The sequence below is a fragment of the Alexandromys fortis genome, unplaced genomic scaffold (assembly GCF_014885135.2).
Source record: "Alexandromys fortis isolate MF-2015 unplaced genomic scaffold, M_Fortis_MF-2015_v1.1 scaffold_110, whole genome shotgun sequence".
Taxonomy (NCBI): domain Eukaryota; kingdom Metazoa; phylum Chordata; class Mammalia; order Rodentia; family Cricetidae; genus Alexandromys; species Alexandromys fortis.
Window position 1 is genome coordinate 2,333,285 of NW_026068014.1, and position 18,252 is coordinate 2,351,536.

The window sequence follows — 18,252 nt, forward strand, 5'->3', positions numbered from 1 at the left end:
GGATTTGCTGCTGTGAGATCATCAATTGCCTGAGTTTTTATTGATTTAACCAACTTCCTTATGTTGGAGTTTCCTTTCTAGTGTTTTGTGTAGGGCTGGGTTTGTGACTAGCTATTGGTTAAATCTAGTTTTGTCATGGAAAATCTTCTATGGTGATTGAAAGTTTTGCTGGGTATAGTAGTCTGGGCTGGCATCCGTGGTCTACTAATGACTGCATAATGCTTGACCATGACCTCCTGGCTTTCATTGTCTCCAATGAAAAGTCAGGTGTAATTCTAATAGGTCTGCCTTTATATGTTACTTTTCCTTTTTTCTCTGTAGCTCTTAATATTCTTTCTTTATTCTTTTATTTTTATGTTTATTGTTTTGATTATTATGTGGCGAGGGGGTATCTTCATAGGCATATCTGTCTTTAGATTGGAAAGTTTTTTTTCTATGATTTCGTTAAATATATTTTTTGTGGTTTTGAGTTGAACTTCTTTTATATCTATTATTCTTAGGTTTGGTCTTTTCATGGTGCCCCATATTTCCTGGACATTTTGCATTAAACTTTTGTTAGATTTAATGTTTTCTTTGACTGATGAGTCTATTTCCTCTATTGTATCTTCAGCGCTTGAAATTCTCTCTTCCATCTCTTGTATTCTGCTGTTTATGCTTGCATTTGTGGTTCTTGATGGTTTTCTCATAATTTGTTTCTATAATTCCCTCCACCTGAGTTTATTGTCTCTAAGTTTTCAAGTCTTGAATAGTTTCTTTTGTATGTTTGGTTGCTTTTTCTTGGTTTTCTTTTAAGGGATTTGCTGATGTCTTCCAATTTTTTTGCTTGTCTTTTCTTCCATTTCTTTGAGGGAATTTTTCATTTCCTCTGTAAGAGTCTCAAACATTCTCCTGAAGTTATTTTTTAGGTCATTTTCTTGTGCTTAATCTATATTTGGTTGTTCAAGTCTTGCTGTTGTAGGGTCTCTAGATTTTACTGGGGTTGTATTGTTCTTTGTGATGTTGCATCTGTTCTTCCCTTGTCTACTCATCGTTTCCTCTAATTGGTGTGGTTGGTGCTATCTGTGACTCTGGTGATTAATCTTCTAGGTGCCAGTGAGTCCAAGGCTCAGATGGTTGTTCCTTCTGGTACAGTCAGTACCATGGTTCTGGTTGGCACTCCTTGTTCCTGGAGGCCACTCAGTTCTCCCAGGTTTTCTCAGCTCCCATGGAGTTTGCTGTCTTAGGCCTGCTCTGGTCTAGGTTGTCGGCTCAGACCTGTTTCTATAAATGTCTTTGGTCTGGATGTGCTCCTGAGTAGGTTCCTGGCTTTGGATTGGTCCTAAAGAAAGGTCTCTGGCTCTGATCTTCTCTCTCAGAGGTCCCAGACTATGGTGCACCTGAACCCACAGAGGACTTGGCTCAGGCCTACTCCCACAGAGGTCCCAGACTCATGGCCAGATCCTCAGAAATTTCTGGTTTCTGCCTACTCCCTCAGAGGTCCCAGACCTGCATAGGTCCTGGCTCAGGTCTATTCTCTTGAAAGTCCCAGATTCACGCCTGGAACCACAGTGGTCTCTGGCTCTGGCCCACTCGCTCAGCAGTTTGCTCCCCTGTACCTGCTCCAGAAGAGTTCTCTGTCTCAGGCCTGCTTCAGCCTAGGTCCCTGGCTCAGTCCTGCTCCTGTGGAGTTCACTGCCTCAGGCCTACTCTTGCCAATATTTAGCATTTTAAACAATGTTTAGAATATTTAAAGGTAAAAAGAAAGTGGTTTATCAGTTGTGGAACTTGTACATTGAATTGTTCCCACTATAGAAGAGTCTTTGACCTGTGACTTCTCTGTCAAAATACAGAGTTTTGTAGTGGTTTGTAGTTTTTAATATTAATTTTGCCTGATAATTGTTTTTATTCTACACTGTGTATGGTTGTTTTTATTTCCAGTAAAGACAAAAGTAGAAGCTAAATAATTCTTGCTAGTTTAATCAATTATGAAAACAGAAAAATAAGTTCTGTAATTTTCTTATCACCTAAAATCTGTTTTGTGTACCTGCATACTTTGTAGTTCAAAGATTTTTTTTTTGGTAAAATAGCTCAGGTCATTCCTAGGAGACTTAAGAGAAATGATGCAGGAAGCGAAATAATCAGATGCAGTGACTGTATATGTTCTACTGAAAGGTGTGCTGGTGGGCTGATTATTTTTAGCGTTCATCTGTTATGTATTTACCCATTTTCTGACTTTCCTAATGTTATCTCTCCCTATTTATATCTGCTCCCCATGAATCATTTATCATTTTCAACTAAAGAATTTGTTACAGATAGCACATTTTTTCTTTGACTCTATCAGTTGCAATGCCAGAACAAAAACCACTCTGTTGAAAAAGCGACAGTTGTTTGAGAACTTATTTCAAGAGGAGATTTTCATATGAGTTTGTTTGTTTGGGTTGAGTTCTGTTATTTTGTTAGGGTTTTTTCCAGTAACCTAAAGACTGAAAGCAGCCTGGCCACATGTGTAGAGTTACAAGGCTAGCTAATCTAATAGAGAAATAATTCCTAAGCCTCAAATTCAGAGTACAAACTCTCATCTTGACATCTCTTACATTAACATTATCAAAATATAGCCAAAGAATTGGCCCAAGTCCTTCTACATCATCATGTCCAAGTTGCAAGGGAAAAAATATATAGTACAGATGGCAGCGTCAAAATATTAGCTTTTTAGCAGCTCTGCCAATGTTCCTTGATGGTAGCCAGACTAGTGCTGGGCAAACCATAAAACCTAGACTTCAGCCTGCTGTTTGTCATGAATCTTTGGCACAAGTTATTTAGGCAGTTTTTAGAAAGTTCTGCAATTTTGCAAGATATTGTAGAAACAGTGATTGTTATAATTATGAAATAAATGGAACCATTTTATTGAGGCCAGCTACAAAGAGTTATATTCCAAGAGTCCATAAGTTGATTACTTGTGGTTGAAGCTATATTTTTCTTGAAAGAAATACACTATGTGGATGGAGTTTCCTAAGCTAGGGTATATAAGCCCATTTAACTCACACTGTAATTTGACTCAAATATTATTATTACTAAACTGTAAGTTTTAAGTGTAAGCAATCTTTCTTCTCCAGAAAACAAATAAAAAATGTTAGCTTGTCTCTTTAGTGTCTAGAGCTGATACTAAGAAGTCTGTTAAAATAACGTGTTTGGACACTTTCTTATTCATATTTCTTAACCATATTTGTATTTTTCTCTAGGGTTCTACTTCACTTTTTGTCTTTCACACCTTTGCCTTAGCTCTCTTCCTTCTTACATAGCCTAATCTGCTCAAATTTATGACTTTTTTGTGGTTGATAGTATGGAAACAAATGTTGAATATGTGTTTTAACCACCTTACCTTTAAATTCATTGAACAAATATATAAAAAGTTTTTTGTTTGTTTGTTTGAACTTCTTAGTGGTAAAACTAGAGTTTAAAACACTTTCTACAAAGGACTTTATATTACATGTTAAAACTGCCCTGTTGTTTTAGAAGAACTTCTTAATGGTAAATGCATAGATTGAAAATACTATTCCAACATAGAACTTTATATGACAAGTCAGAACTGCCCTGTTGTAGAATTATGTCACTAAGGTCTTTCCCCAGTCTTCTTTTTCAAGATCACATGAAACATTGCACACATTAGCAATATCTGGAAGCATTTAATAAGAACCTGAAATTGCCATATTCTTATCTTTATACAATTTTTACAATCATACCAATAACAGATAATGTAACAGCTATAAATAGTTATCTTACTCATAGTTCAAAACTACTTAGTAAGTATAACTCAGTTGTATCTGTTATGGTTCAGTCTAGAATATAAGCAAACGAAAGTTTCATATGTATTTTATTTCGTCTTGTTACCTGTTTACTAACATGTAAGTTTAAGCACCAATGGTTAACCTAGTCTTGTTCGTTGTGTTGTTCTTACCAAATTCAGTCATACCTGCCAGGTATGGTGTTAACTAATAGGGATTTTCTAAAATCTTCTTATACTAACTTTCTTTATAATATGTCCATATTAAAAACGTAGTATCTTTATTACTATATTGAAAATACTGGTGTCATTTTCTTTGAGTTATTAAATTATATGTTGTGCTTCTTTAAATGTCCATAGGGTGTGATACTGTTTTATTTTTATTATTTATTTATTTGTTTGTTTGTTTATTTATTTATTTGGTTTTTTTGAGACATGGTTTCTCTGTAGCTTTGGAGTCTCTCCTGGAACTAGCTCTTGTAGACCAGGTTGGCCTCAAACTTACAGAGATCCGCCTGCTTGTGCACCACCACCACACAGTTGAGAAGAGTGTGGTACTTTTAAAGGAGAAAAAACAAGTAGACAAACTTAGTCACAGGCACTTTGGTGAAGGGATTAAAAGCCATAAAGTCCACATTTCTTAATGAAATTAAAGGTAGTAGCTTTTCTAAGACATGTGTCATCATTCCCTTATATTAAATACTCTGTTGATAATTGGTAAATTTTAATCACGACTGAAGAAAAAATTATAGGTTATCAATAGGGGTAGAGAAAAAAATGAATCTGTCAGGTGTTTCCATATCATCTTTTGTCATCCTCTGAGAAAGATGGGCTCCTACAGGCTGCTGTTTATTCCATCTCCTAGCAGAAGGCCGACCCACAACGGTTGCCTGAGCTGTAATCCTTTCATTAGAGAAGCAAAGTGTTAGGAAGGAACTTGATCATTTTGTCACCTCCTCATATGTCTAATGAAAACACAGACTGAGTAGATCAAGATTTAGTGAAGCAGAAAGCTTAGGTAATGAACTCTGACTTTGGGGTAATCAATTGGAACCTTGCCTTGCCATGTACTAATTATGGGCCCATGGACAAGTTACTCAGCCTCTAGGTATCTCAGTTTCCTCATAAGATTGTTATGATTAAATGTGGTTAGGTGATTATACTTTTGTTATTTACTATATGCCATATTCCTATGATTATGTGGGCTTGTTATTGCAGGCTTCCTAATTTGAGACGTATAGAAATTGGTAGCTTTCCTAACTTCTTAATGGTCTAGATGCCAATAATGATCTTTTAGAGAGATTTCATGCTGTATCTTATGGCCTTTGCAGAAAGAATGGGCTTCATGTAACATCCATCTCTGCAAGGGCCAGGTGTGTAGAGAACTGTAAGAAATTGGATATGTGTGAATGACGGAGAGGAGAAAATAAGAACCAAGAGATAGAAAACCTAGATATTACAAGAAGTCTTAATGATGTTCCCAAGAACATTCAAGGGCCAGGAGGAATCTTGTGGGCATGTCACATAGAGGACATGACTAGCTTAATTTTGAAGAACCATAGCTCAGATGGAGGTACTACAGTCCAGAAGGCCAAGCAAGTATGCGGTTTAATTGTCTAACCCTGCACTTTCCAAACGTATCACACACTGTTTTTAGCTATTTTGAATCTATATCCTTAAATGTTATTATTTATTCCACAAATAAGTTAACAAAGTTTACTTGTTTTAATGATAGGAAGTAACTGAAAAAACTTTCCAGTACATTCTTCTTGTATGTTCGCAGATAGTTTTGGTGGCTGATTATGTATTTTAGACAAAGGGATATAAGGACATGAGTAAGATAGCCAAGTTCCAGTGTGGGGATGTGGGAAATGGTTGCCAACGTTAGAAAAGTTGTGAATGGTGCAGAGGAAGGGCTGTAAGGTCAGCCTAACGTGAAGGTAATGTTTCCGTGTGGGTTTCTGCCTAATGATGTTTGTGTCATTTTGTTTAGTAAGAATTTTTTTAAAAAGAGAATTGGAGTTTATTGTCTAAAGTTTCATCAAGATATTAACAGTATATTGCTTTGTCTTCTGTTTCACACAAAGTAAATGGTAAAATGAATATTTAAAGTTGTATTGACATTTTTAGTATGAGTTCGAGCATTCTTCATATACACATACATAGTTTAAAATATGAACATTTGAGTTTTTTGCAAACTGGTTCTTCTGGATTTTTGTTGTTGTTGTTGAAAAAAATTTCTGCCTTCTCCCAGCCTCCCATTTCCCTCTCCCTCCTCCCATTCTTCTCCCCCTCCCTCCACTCCTCTCCCCCTCCCTCTCCAGTCCAAAGAGCAGTCAGGGTTCCCTGCCCTGTGGGCAGTCCAAGGTCCTCCTCACTCCATCCAGGTCCAGGAGGGTGAGCATCCAAACAGGCTAGGCTCCCACAAAGCCGGTTCATGCAGTAGGGTCAAAACCCGGTGCCATTGTCCTTGGCTTCTCAGCAGCCCTCATTGTCCACCATGTGTCAGAGAGTCTGGTTTTATCCCATGCTTTTTCAGTCACAGTCCAGCTGGCCTTGGTGAGCTCCCAATAAACCAGTTCCACTGTCACAGTGGGTGAGTGCACCCCTCGTGGTCCTGACTTCCTTGTTCATGTTCCTTCTGGATTTTTTTAAAAATCATTTTAAAACCTGAGGCTGTAAAAATAAAGGTTATATTGCAAAAATTTCCCAAAATTCTTAAATTAATTTTCAAAATACAAAATATTTTCTAATCTATGATTTATACTTAGTTTCACTATTAAGATTTAAGCTAATAAAAGTATGATTTTAGTTCATAGATTGATTTGAAGACTATATTCTATCATAGGATTTGTGTTCATCTTCAACTACTATTTTCGAGTGACATGTCAGGAACTGAATCATGTTAGGTTATGTTGTAGTAAAGGCAGTCTACTTATTGTGAGTACACAAAACAAGAGCCCTCTATAGTTGAATCTAGAAATGTGTATCCTTTTGGGGTATGCCCAAAGAATAAGTGGTTAGCGTTTAAAGTACTGTACCTACATATGACAAGCATTTAACTAATGAGGCAAACATTCACAATGGTTGTTAGATATTTTATTCAAAACATAATCAGACCTGAAGTAATGTTCAAAAATATAAGTAGCAAAAGGTAGTGAAGTCATATTTTCTCCTTTTGTGAATTAATCATATATATACATATATATACACACACACACATACACACACAAAAATACACACATGAGTAATTTATATATTCATCCCAACTAAAGTGTATGTGCTATTGAAATTTAATGGTTATCTCAAAGGGACTGTTGTAAGCTCTCCTTCCCAGTTTAGTTTTTGAGTTACCAGAAGGTGCGGACCCTTTGATACAATTAATTATATTACCCGTTTCTTAAGGCTAATTGCCAAAAATGGTACATAATTGTATGGTTTCCCTAATCTCCTTTGTCCATCATCCATACTCTATTTGCTAACTCAATTTCCTGAGCAAAATAAGTAATTTTAACATCAAATTAGTAATTCTGTATAGATCCATTTTATTTTAGTCATATTTCTAACATAACTCACTAGGCTAAGTTTTATGCCATTTTATTATATTCTTAATATATCATTGAATATAGTGTTCATACTATATTCATTTTCCCAGTGAACTACCTACTTGGGAAAGAATAAGAATTATATTCATATTTTTGGTTAGTTGCTGCTAGATACATCCTCAAAATAATTTCTTTTTCAAAGTAATCTGAAGGATCTCAATGGTTTAGGCATTAGTTTTAATTTTAAGATGTTAGATTAGATCTCCCAGTCAAGTTGTTGCTGTCATAGCTGCCAAAGTTGACACTAGAGAGTTGCATTCCTGGAGAATCTGGTATTCCAAAGATTACCAGGATAGTGGAGATGACTCAATCTATAAAGCACTTGCCATGCAAACATGAGCACCTGAGTTTGATCCCAGAACCCATAAAGAACAAGCAAAACAAAACAAAAGAAAACCCTAGCACAGTCATGTATGTTTGTCATCTTAGCACTGGGGAGGTAGAGACAGGTTGGTAGGTCCTTGAGCATCACTGGCCAGCTCATCTACTCTGCCTGCAAGCCAGAAGAGGGCACCAGATCTCATTACAGATGGTTGTGAGCTACCATGTGGTTGCTGGGAATTGAACTCAGGACCTCCGGAAGGTAGCTCATCTACTCTGGCTCTACACACAACCTCAGGTTTTCCTCTGGCGTCCTTGGACGATGCACTCAGGTGCACTTGGAAACACACACACACACACACACACACACACACACACACCTAAATTCATACCAAAGATAACCTTGCTTTCTTGCAAGAAATGGGATGTTATCTTTATGTAACTAAATAGCATTAGTGTGGGTCAATCTACTTAAAACATTTACTGCATTCTTCTCTGCCTGAGAGAGAACGAAGAGTGAAATAGTTTCAAATGGTTTACTTGCGTAAAATTTGGAGGATAGGAATTTGTTACTGCCAGTGTTCTTGAGAGCTTTCTGTGTTTTAGTTATGCCTGAGTCCTTTTACATTATATTTTAAAATAACAGTGCTTCAATAGTTATTCCTGTTTTATGGATCAAAAGCCAGAGATGAACCAATACTATGGGGGTTATGTTAAGTAGGCACAGGTAGAAGTCAGGTATTTTGATTGCAGACTAGAATTCTTAACTCTCTTAACACTCATTTCTCAGATTTGCTTTTATTTCAGATACGCTTAGAAGCATTTTCAAAGGGGAGAATAAAAAAAAAGCCAGGTTCCTTTGAGAGATGAGATTTGAACTTTGGAATTTAAAAATGCTTCTACAGGGTCTATTGTAAACTAGGGTTAAGAATCACCGCTTTGACTAGGAATATTCTCAGCGGTAGAACACTTATCTAGCATGTGTGTGATACCACATTCAACTCCTAGCACCTCACAAAATAAAGCACCATAATTTATTATTGTTTGCTTAAAACTTAATTTATTTGATTATCTAATAGTGACGAAATATATGTACAGTCTTAAGGCTACAGTAGAACCCATAACAAAGAATATACCTACCTGTATTTATCCCACCCTCCAAAACCAAGCAAACAAAAACAAACAAAAAAAGAATTTATGTACCTATTTACATATATGACTCAACAATCATATATGCAAATTACATCTATCCTGGGATTGTGGGTCATACAGTATAGTGTATAAAATATTAAATGTCATTTCTGAAAGATAATTAGTTATAAACACACATGGTTTAATGAATATTTTTTCTATATATAATTCTAAATTATAATAATTTGGAACTTTTCCAAGTCTTAATTTACTTGAAAATATTTGGGAAGTTACTTGAATTTGATATTAGTATAGTGTGTACATAAATAGGATCTATCACAATAAGATAAGCAATCAAACTATATGATAACTTGATAGAAATTGTCCAGATTTCCCAAATATTTGTTTGTAGTTCTTTTACACTGTCTTTTCAGATTACTAAATATAAGCTGTAAATACTCCCTTATAGCCAGATGGTTTTTATTGAAAAAGCAAAAGGATTTAAATCATTGAACACATTTGTGTTTGTTTTTAGCATTAACCCTCCCTCCAGAAAAGAATAAGGATGTTTAAGTGGATACGTTAAAACAAAAGCCCACTTACTACCTCTGAAATTAAAGGAAAAATAAAACTTTAAAGACAAATAATTATTTTAAATTGCGGCAGAAAAAACTGTATCCATTTTCAGGTTATCTAGTTCATGACTAGTTTCAACTTTTTTTTGAAATTATAGTAAGTGCTTATAAAGAGAAACTGTGTAATAGGCTCGAATATGTAATTGTGGCCAACATGGCATTTCTTCCGTGATAATAGGGTGGACCATTGATTGCTATGTATTCACACCCCAACTAATGGCATGAAAGACTTGTTAAAGATATCGAAGTCATTGCTTTAGTAGATGCCACTTCCTGATGGGCTGTGCTGTGCCGATGAGTAAACCTCCATGGGCATTCCATGCCATCCGTGTTCACCCCCTTGTCTTCTTGACCTCATGTGTTATTGACTAGTGAGGTGAGATTGAAGTTGAGAGGGTAGTCTACGGCCTTATTCACACCAGCTTAGTAGTTGACCAGTATGAATAGATGAACGTTACTCCCAGACAGCACTAAGACTCAGGCTTCTGAGTCCATTACATCAACCTACCAAGAGGTCGTTTTCACCCTCTCTTCTGTGTCTAAGTAAGAAACAGGTAAATGTTGAGTCTAAGAAAATGATTAAGTCTGAATAGTTAATAAAAAAAAAAACTAAATGTCATTCTATGATTTGATTCCTTCTAAGAAGTTATTCTATGCATATTCTGTAAGAATATGTTTAATAGTAATAAACTATGTGCTTTTGTAGTTTTTGTAGAAATGTGTAGTCTTGCTGTTTCAAAGTAATGGCCAGCCAGGGAGACAGCCACTTTCAAATGTGTTTACGATCTGCATTCCTAAGACTGACTTTTGAAACATCACAAAATAAAATGTTAGTGTGCAGATTTCTAAGCATGTGTTATGTACCTTGTTACTCTGTTTTGAGTGCTGGACAGTTTTCTATACCATAAACTAAAGCAAGTCATGTAATTTATTGTTATTTCCATTTTTCAAAATACGTGGAAATGATACATACCACTTGATTGTGTACTTAGTATTGAACAGTGAGCACTGGCTTTCATTAAGTCAGAAGTTAGGTAATAGAGTCAGTATATTAAACAGGTCTGTGACTGAATTTACAACTTGGCATCTTACAAAGATAATGACACATCTTAGTGGACTTGGATTTCCAAACACTTTTGCCAGATAGGAAAAGGAGAAGTCGTACATAGGTTTTATAGCTTTTCATGAATAGACCATTTTGTTGTGGGTTAAAAAAATGAGGAAAACATGTTTGGTAGAGATATTTTTGGATTTTTCGTGTCGTTAGTGGCTAAAATGCAAGCTGTACTGAAACAGAGCTTTTAAAGGCAAAATTATGGGTAAATTATCTTTTTAAACATTATTATGGGTAGATGGAAGACAGGTTGCACACTTGTTTTGCCCTACAAGCTTATTATTCCTGGTGTTTTAAATGAATCATTTGTTACAAACTTTTGTGATAAAAAATATTCACATATAAAAATATTTAATTGGTTGGACAATGAGATATCATATAGAGAATCACCTCCATTGTTATAAATCCTATAATTTTTGTATGACTAATGCATATTATTGCATTCATGTACAATATTTTTTTCAGATTACAGCTATGATTTTCTTGAAGTTTTCAGGGCTAAAATGTCATCCTTTTATATTCTGTGGTATGGCAGGTTACTGTTACATTTAAGTTTTTTTTTTAAATGTACTACACAAGGCTGTTAGAAATACCCTTGCAGTGACAAAAGGCTGGCTTTGTAGTAAACGAAATAGGGCTGTTCAGAAATCAAGTTTAATTTAAAAGCTCTTTCAACTCCTAGTTAATATAACTGCTTTAAATTTACAGACAGTGGGAGTAGCTCACCGTTACCCAAGTATGCTTCATCTCCCAAACCAAACAACAGCTACATGTTCAAACGAGAGCCCCCAGAGGGATGTGAGCGAGTGAAGGTCTTTGAGGAAATGGCGTAAGTAATGTCTTTTCTGTCAGCTGGGAACTGAAGCTTTTATTGAGATGTTGATTACAGATGAATCAACTACTCTGTCCAGCTGATGTTTGTTTCAGAAGCAAATTAAGAAAAGAGAACTGAATAGACAGAAGATCCTACGATGAGGATTGGAGGATTGCTAGACATGTGTAAATTAGTACGGGAAGCTTAGGAATTCACCCTTGCTGCTGAAATGCCTTCCTTTCTCTTCTCTCTCTGCTGCTCCTTCCTCCCCTCTCTTCTTCCTCCCAACTCCATTTCTCTTTCCTTCCCGTTTTCTTTCCTTCTCCTCTTTCTCTTTCCATTCTCGCTATACTGTTTTTCTCTCTTCTTTCATTTTTTTTTAAAAGTAATTTTTTTTAAAAAATTTTAAGAAATTTTCTGTAAAAAACTGTTGGTTTAGCTGGCTGACAGAAATACATTTAGGAGAAAGGTTATTGTCCATGCACCAGCATCTTACAGATGGTCTCCGATTCTTCAAATCGAAGGGACAGTGGTTTTCTTTATAGATTTATTTAGCATGTTTACTCTTGAATTCATGTTTTCTGTCCCTTTTTATTTTAAATTTTCAATATGAAGAAGTCAGAAATTAAATTAGAAAAAAAAAAAGAGGTTCATGTTGAAAACTTGGGGCTTCTAGAAATACTCAGAAGATGACTATGTAGCTCTTGGTGTATGTCCCAGTAGGGACCAATGCAGTCTGCTCTTCTTGCAGCCAAGAAGGGAACAGAGCCTACACAGGAGTTAGTTGTTGGCTTAGAGGAATGGGGCTGGGGACATGGACTTTCTTCTTTTGGCTGATAGACAACTGAAAACTTTTTTTTTCCATATGTTTATCTGAAGATCCAGAAAAAGTTGAATAAGTTTTTTATTACCAAATAAATGATAAATAGCACCCTTTTATACTTCCTAACAGTAAAGTTGATCATAAATATGTATAATATTCAGGAACAGTGTATAATTTCTTTTATCCTCCACAGTGATTGGAAACAACTAAAGATCTCTAAAAGTTTGCTTGGCCCTTTTGAAAGTTGTTTTTTCTTTAAATGTCATTTCAATGCCTATACGTGGCTAGTCTCCCAGCTGACCTGTGCTATGGAAGATGTTTCCCCTCTGTGTGTATATAACCCATCCCTGTCATTCACATTCTAGCTGTTAGAGAACTTCAACTTATCCACAGAGTAATTAATTTTATAGTGATCCCAAACTAATGTTGTTTTATGGTTTTAGGTCTCGTCAGCCTATCTCGGCCCCTCTATTTTCATGTCCTGACAAAAACAAGGTTAATTTCATCCCAACCGGATCAGCTTTCTGTCCTGTAAAACTTCTAGGCCCTCTCCTACCTGCCTCAGACCTGATGCTCAAGAACTCTCCTAATTCTGGCCAGAGCTCAGCTCTGGCAACACTAACAGTAGAGCAGCTCTCTTCCCGGGTTTCCTTCACGTCTCTTTCTGATGACACCAGCACAGTAGACTCCCTGGAGCCCTCTGTCCAGCAGCCATCTCAGCAGCAGCAGCTCCTACAAGATCTGCAGGCAGAAGAACACATCTCCACTCAGAACTATGTGATGATCTAATGCAGGGGGAGCTGGCCTCCACCCGTGTTCCATGGTGTGGGAATGAGATCTCAGACATCTATCTGCATGGAGTGACAAACTTTCTGAACACCACCAACAGCAAAATACTTAGCGTCATAAAATAGCTCTTACACTGATCTTGGCAGGGACCCACTCCTCCTATTCAGCAGTTTTTGTGGAAAGCAGTAATGCTTGCAAAATGTGTGTGTCATTCAGCATTTAAGTGGAGACTATGCATTTCATAGTATGTCTGACAGATTAGTACTGTGTTCTGTGTTTTGTTCCAAAATTTCAGTATGAATAAGCTCTATTTCAAAAAGTTGCCTGTCTAAGTAGAAAATGTCTTGCTGTGTTTTGTCCTATGGAAAATACTGTACTTCAGGATTATGTTTACAATTGATCCAGGTGTTTGTTTCTAACTTCTATAATACATACAATGCAAAAAAATGGCCACAACAGTTGCACAGTGCCCACCCTATGGCCTAGCTTCAGGTACTTCAGTTGAAGTCTAAACTCAGGTAACTTGGAATGTATGTCACATTGGGATATTAAATATTTCACAGCTGCAAAGCTAAAGAGGGAACATCACTCTTTTGCCTTTCCTTATCTTATGCATTTCCCTTCTTCATTCCATTCCACATTAGAAAAAGAAGTGCATTCAGCCCTAGGTGATGGTAATCCTGGACATGGGGAACGTGAGAACCAGCAAATCTGTGGTGTATGACATGGTTTTTTTGTCGTGGGGTTACCAATAGAACAACTGTTGCATTCACTGTTTCAACATGTGTAAATGTGGCTTTTTTTTAAAAAAAGTTAAGGTGTTGCTCAGTTAATGACTGTTACAATATTGCAAATAAAGCTTCAGTAGTAGACTGTATGTAAACATTCCATATTGTGTGATGAAATTTAAATAAAAGAATGGCTGGGTTTGATTTCAAAGCAAGTGAAGTTTTGCAGGTATAAATAATGACGGATTTTTGTTTATATTGGCCATCAAGGTCATAATTGCTACTATTTTTATCTAAAGACATATTTATGTTTAGCTTCACTTTAGGAAATTCTAATTTGCTGGTTAAAAAGTGAGACATTTTGGTTACTGTTTTCCTCAAGCATTTGGGAAATGAGTTTCATTCATGTAGAGAGTATGAGTGTGTTCAGAACCAAGGCACCATAAGCAAGCAGACTTCTTGTTGACTTGCAAGAGCAATAGCTTAAAGCTGTCTCATTTAAGCCTCAGATAACACTATCATGAATAATTTTGTTAAGACTTAGAATGTGTGGAGTAGAACATAACCCCAAGCGAATAGCCTTGAACTTGCAGACTTGACAGAAGTTGTCCAGGAAGTGTGAGAGAGCCCTAGAGATCCCTGTCTGGTTAATTGGAGGGTCTGACTTTGAGACACTGTTGGTCTGTACACAGAGCTTACACGAAAGCAAAGGGAAGCGTTTGTATTGTATTCCTTTGCTTTCAGTGAGAGCCTAGAGTTCTCTCATCTCCACCTAAAATGGATGGCACAGTTTGTTGTTGTTTGTTTTGTTTTTAGAATTTGGGAACAAGTTGCCTACTGTTAAAGGGATGTTCCAGTTTCCTTAGATCATTCCTGAGGTTTTCTTTGATTCTTCTAAGGAGTTTGGAGAAGGATGAGCTGATAAAGTGACACCATTTTAATTTTTACGAAATGCTGTGTGTGTATGCGTGTATTCTGTGTGTTGTGTTGTCAACCCAGTTCTCTCCTTTCCACCAAAGTTTGCAGTAATATTCTCTCCTGAAGGTGCGTTCCGGCTCCTATAGTCAGTGTTATATTCTAGGAGACTGTCATGGAGAAGGACTCAGTTTACTTTTGCCATTTTCACAGGGGAACCTTTTAAAACAATCTTTTCAGCAGCAGACACCTTTAACCCTAATAATCTCAGGCCTTGATGAAAATACTATATTTTGTAGATTATGGTTAAAGGGAGAAAATTACTAGTTCAGTAAGATAAATATGAGCTCCATTTAACTTCTGCTATCTGGTTTAGCATTACATGATGTTTTGATCGTATACTCTGCTTTTGTCTTAAGATGCAACAGTATCATTATCAATTTCAGAAAGATGGACTGAATATGCTTTTTGGTGATGAAATCTATGTACGATATTTATAGTGATGTGCTTTTATTTTTCTCATGAGAAACTAAATATTGTGTTGTACATTTGTTTTTAGCATATATTAAAGTTTTGAACCAAATGTGTTAAAGCTTATGCTTTGCATTGTAAATTCCACAGAAGTTGGTGAGCTCAAATGTATCCTACATCCAGCTGTAGAAACTTGTCGGAAACTGTTTAAATTTTGTATATAGTTGTTTAATTTTAGCCACTGCGCTGAACAGTATTCAAGTTATATAATATGGCTTTACACAAGAAATGTGTGGCTTCTGTTTTGTATTTTTTTCAGTATAGAAGTTCCTGTGTCTTATTTAAATAAAGTTATTAGTAAAACTGGACGAGTTTACATATTTTTTAAAAAGACTGTTGGCACATTCTTCAGTGAAGGTGAATTCTGCCCTGGATAATGGCAGGCAGCATTGGTGCTCAATGAGTTTCTGTATATCTAGAGCTGCGAGGCTTCTAACTGGATCAGATTTCTCCTGCTTGGTTTCTTCTTGACATTTAGTTTGTACATTTTCCATCCAAGGTAACAAGTTGGATGTCTTAGAGTCCTAATCTCTGTGCCGCTTCCAGCTGTGAGCATTTCCAATAGAGAAATCACTGTTCTGTTTATTCCTGTGCTGGCAGTTTATAGGGAATGAGTTTAAATTCAATGAGATCACCTCGAAGGAAGTCGTATAGATCCTACAAAACCATAATAACAGTTTCTTCTACTCTTACTAGGTTCAGAATAAAAAGGAAAAAACCTCTGCAGGACAAAAAGGAAACATGTTTACTAAGGAATATACGATTATTCAAATAGCCAAGCATGTTGGTGCTTTGTGGAGAACAATTTTTCCAGAAGATTGTTCCTTTTTCTTTTTCTTTTCTTTTTTTTTTTTTGGAGACAGGGTTTCTCTGTAGCTTTTAGAGCCTGTCCTAGAACTAGCTCTTGTAGACCAGGCCTCAAATTCATAGAGACCTGCCTGCCTCTCGAGTGCTGGGATTAAAGGCGTGCGCAATCACCGCTCAGCTGGATTGTTCATTTCTAAAACATGACAGAATTAGATAAAATGTGACATTTAAATTGAGCATGGTTGCTTTATCGACATTTTTGTTTAAGAAAAACAAAATATAAAAGTTTTTGAGAGTGAGATTTATTATCAGTCTACAAGGGTATATATTTCCATACAGGAAATTATTCTAAGAGTTTTTAAATTTTAATTGCAACTGAGTGTGAAGGAAAGTGACAATTTCATCTTCATGCTTAATTTAATCATATAATAAGCCTAATATAAGGAATCATAAGAAATAAACCAAACTTTGGACACAAGGTAGAGAAATTGAGCATAGGAATGTAGGTATTCCAACAATATCTACCTAAAACAGCTGTAGGTTTTTTTTTTTTTTCCAAGACAGGGTTTCTCCGTAGCTTTTTGGTTCCTGTCCTGGCACTAGCTCTTCTAGACCAGGCTGGCCTCGAACTCACAGAGATCCGCCTGCCTCTGCCTCCCGAGTGCTGGGATTAAAGGCGTGCGCCACCACCGCCCGGCACAGCTGTAGTTTTGAGTTAGGTGGTTAGCCCTCCTGTCACCTCCCATCCCACACTGAAAGGTGCCACCTAGTTTGAAGTTCGTTTTCTCTATGTATCCCCTGCTCTGTGGGAGGTCTCACCTGCCTCTCCTATCTCTAATACTCAGAACTCTTGTATCCATTCACCCATACACTTCACTCTTGGTTCGTTGGACACGTGAGCCTGCAGCCTCATTTGGAAAAAGAATTCCTTAGTTTATACCTTCATTCAAAATCTTAATGCTGGTCTGACTTCCCAACCCTGTGCCTGTTCTCAGACTTGTAGCTTATCTCAGCCTCAGTGATTAAATACAATAAAAAATACCATCTTGCCCCCGTGTCCAGTCAGCTGGTCTCTGTATGCTCAAGACAAGGGAAATCTCCACTTCTGCATACCCTGCTATTTCGTCTGTATAAATCTCGGGTTTGACTTCTTTTTCTCAACCCCAAGTTTGGAGATGAAGATGTAATGACAGGAGATGACAGCCTGGAGTAAGATCCCGCTAAGGACTGAGCAAAGCAGCGAGTATGCCAGACCTTCCAGTGGACACAGGCCAGGCGTTAGCAAACTACTACTGCCTGTGGGAGAGCCAGTCTGCAGCCTCTTTGTGCAAACAGAAATTTGCTGATGCAGTTATACTCATTGTATATTGTCTGTGGTTTCCCTGCAGTCCAGGGTAAGGTGAAGTCGTTGCAGCAGGAAGCATAAGCCCTGACAGGGACTTGGATATTTATTTGGTAATTTACAAAAACAAAATTGATGACCTGTAAGCGAGCAAGCAGCCTGGAAAGTGAATAGAAGTCACTTACATCATACAAGGGGTTGTTTTCATACTAAAGAATGTGGGTGGTCTGTACAAAACCATGTCCCCCCCCCCCGAGAGCAAAGAAGAGATAGGAACGGGGGGGGGGGGGGTCAGGGAGCATCTCTTACAACTAGGATGTGGATTCAGTTGACACCGTAGAGGCTCAAACAGTTCTGGCTGACTTTGAGCTACTTGGTATGTGGATGATCGATAGTTCCTAGGTAAGTAGACAACATGCTATTTGTAAAGATGCCACTTGGTTAAAAGACAGGAACTAATTAACCCGCTGGACATGAGTTATATGCTAATAAGAGGTGATAAAGAGCCATATGTTCTGGTTTTTACTGATTCCGCATCACTGGTCAGTGACCTGGCCACATGGCCAGACGGTCAGTGAAAGCCTGGATTATTGAAGACATGCCCATGGGGGCACAGCCCTATAACCTAAGGTGTACTTCTAAGTAAGATATCATGATGGCCATCAGAAACTCCCGTCTTTCAGAAAGTACATAAAATTGCCAAGCACATATCCCCATGAGCTCTCTTAAAGAAGTCACCTGGCTTCCTCAGCTAAGTGAACATGGGGAAAGACTGCAGCAGTAAAGAGATAGATTGGATCCAGGTGCTCGCATGTATGTCCCCTCTCCCAGACACGCTTTTCTTGTACTTTTCTGAGACACAATGCCCTTAAAAACCATTCTGTCTACTAACGAGATGGAGATGCTGATGGCTGGCCAGCTCTACTGTGGGCCAAGT

General features: G+C 37.2%; 1 protein-coding gene across 3 annotated transcripts in view; it reads left to right on the forward strand.

Moving 5' to 3' along the window:
- Window positions 1-15,474, forward strand: part of Glcci1 (glucocorticoid induced 1) — a 70,836-nt gene extending 55,362 nt beyond the window's left edge. For all 3 annotated transcript variants that reach the window (XM_050162300.1, XM_050162301.1, XM_050162302.1), the window contains exons 7-8: window positions 11,275-11,395; window positions 12,647-15,474. In XM_050162300.1, coding sequence (XP_050018257.1) covers window positions 11,275-11,395; window positions 12,647-12,992 — 467 coding nt within the window. In that variant the 3' untranslated portion in view covers window positions 12,993-15,474. The remainder of the gene's footprint in view (window positions 1-11,274; window positions 11,396-12,646) is intronic.
- The last annotated feature ends 2,778 nt before the right edge of the window (window positions 15,475-18,252 follow it).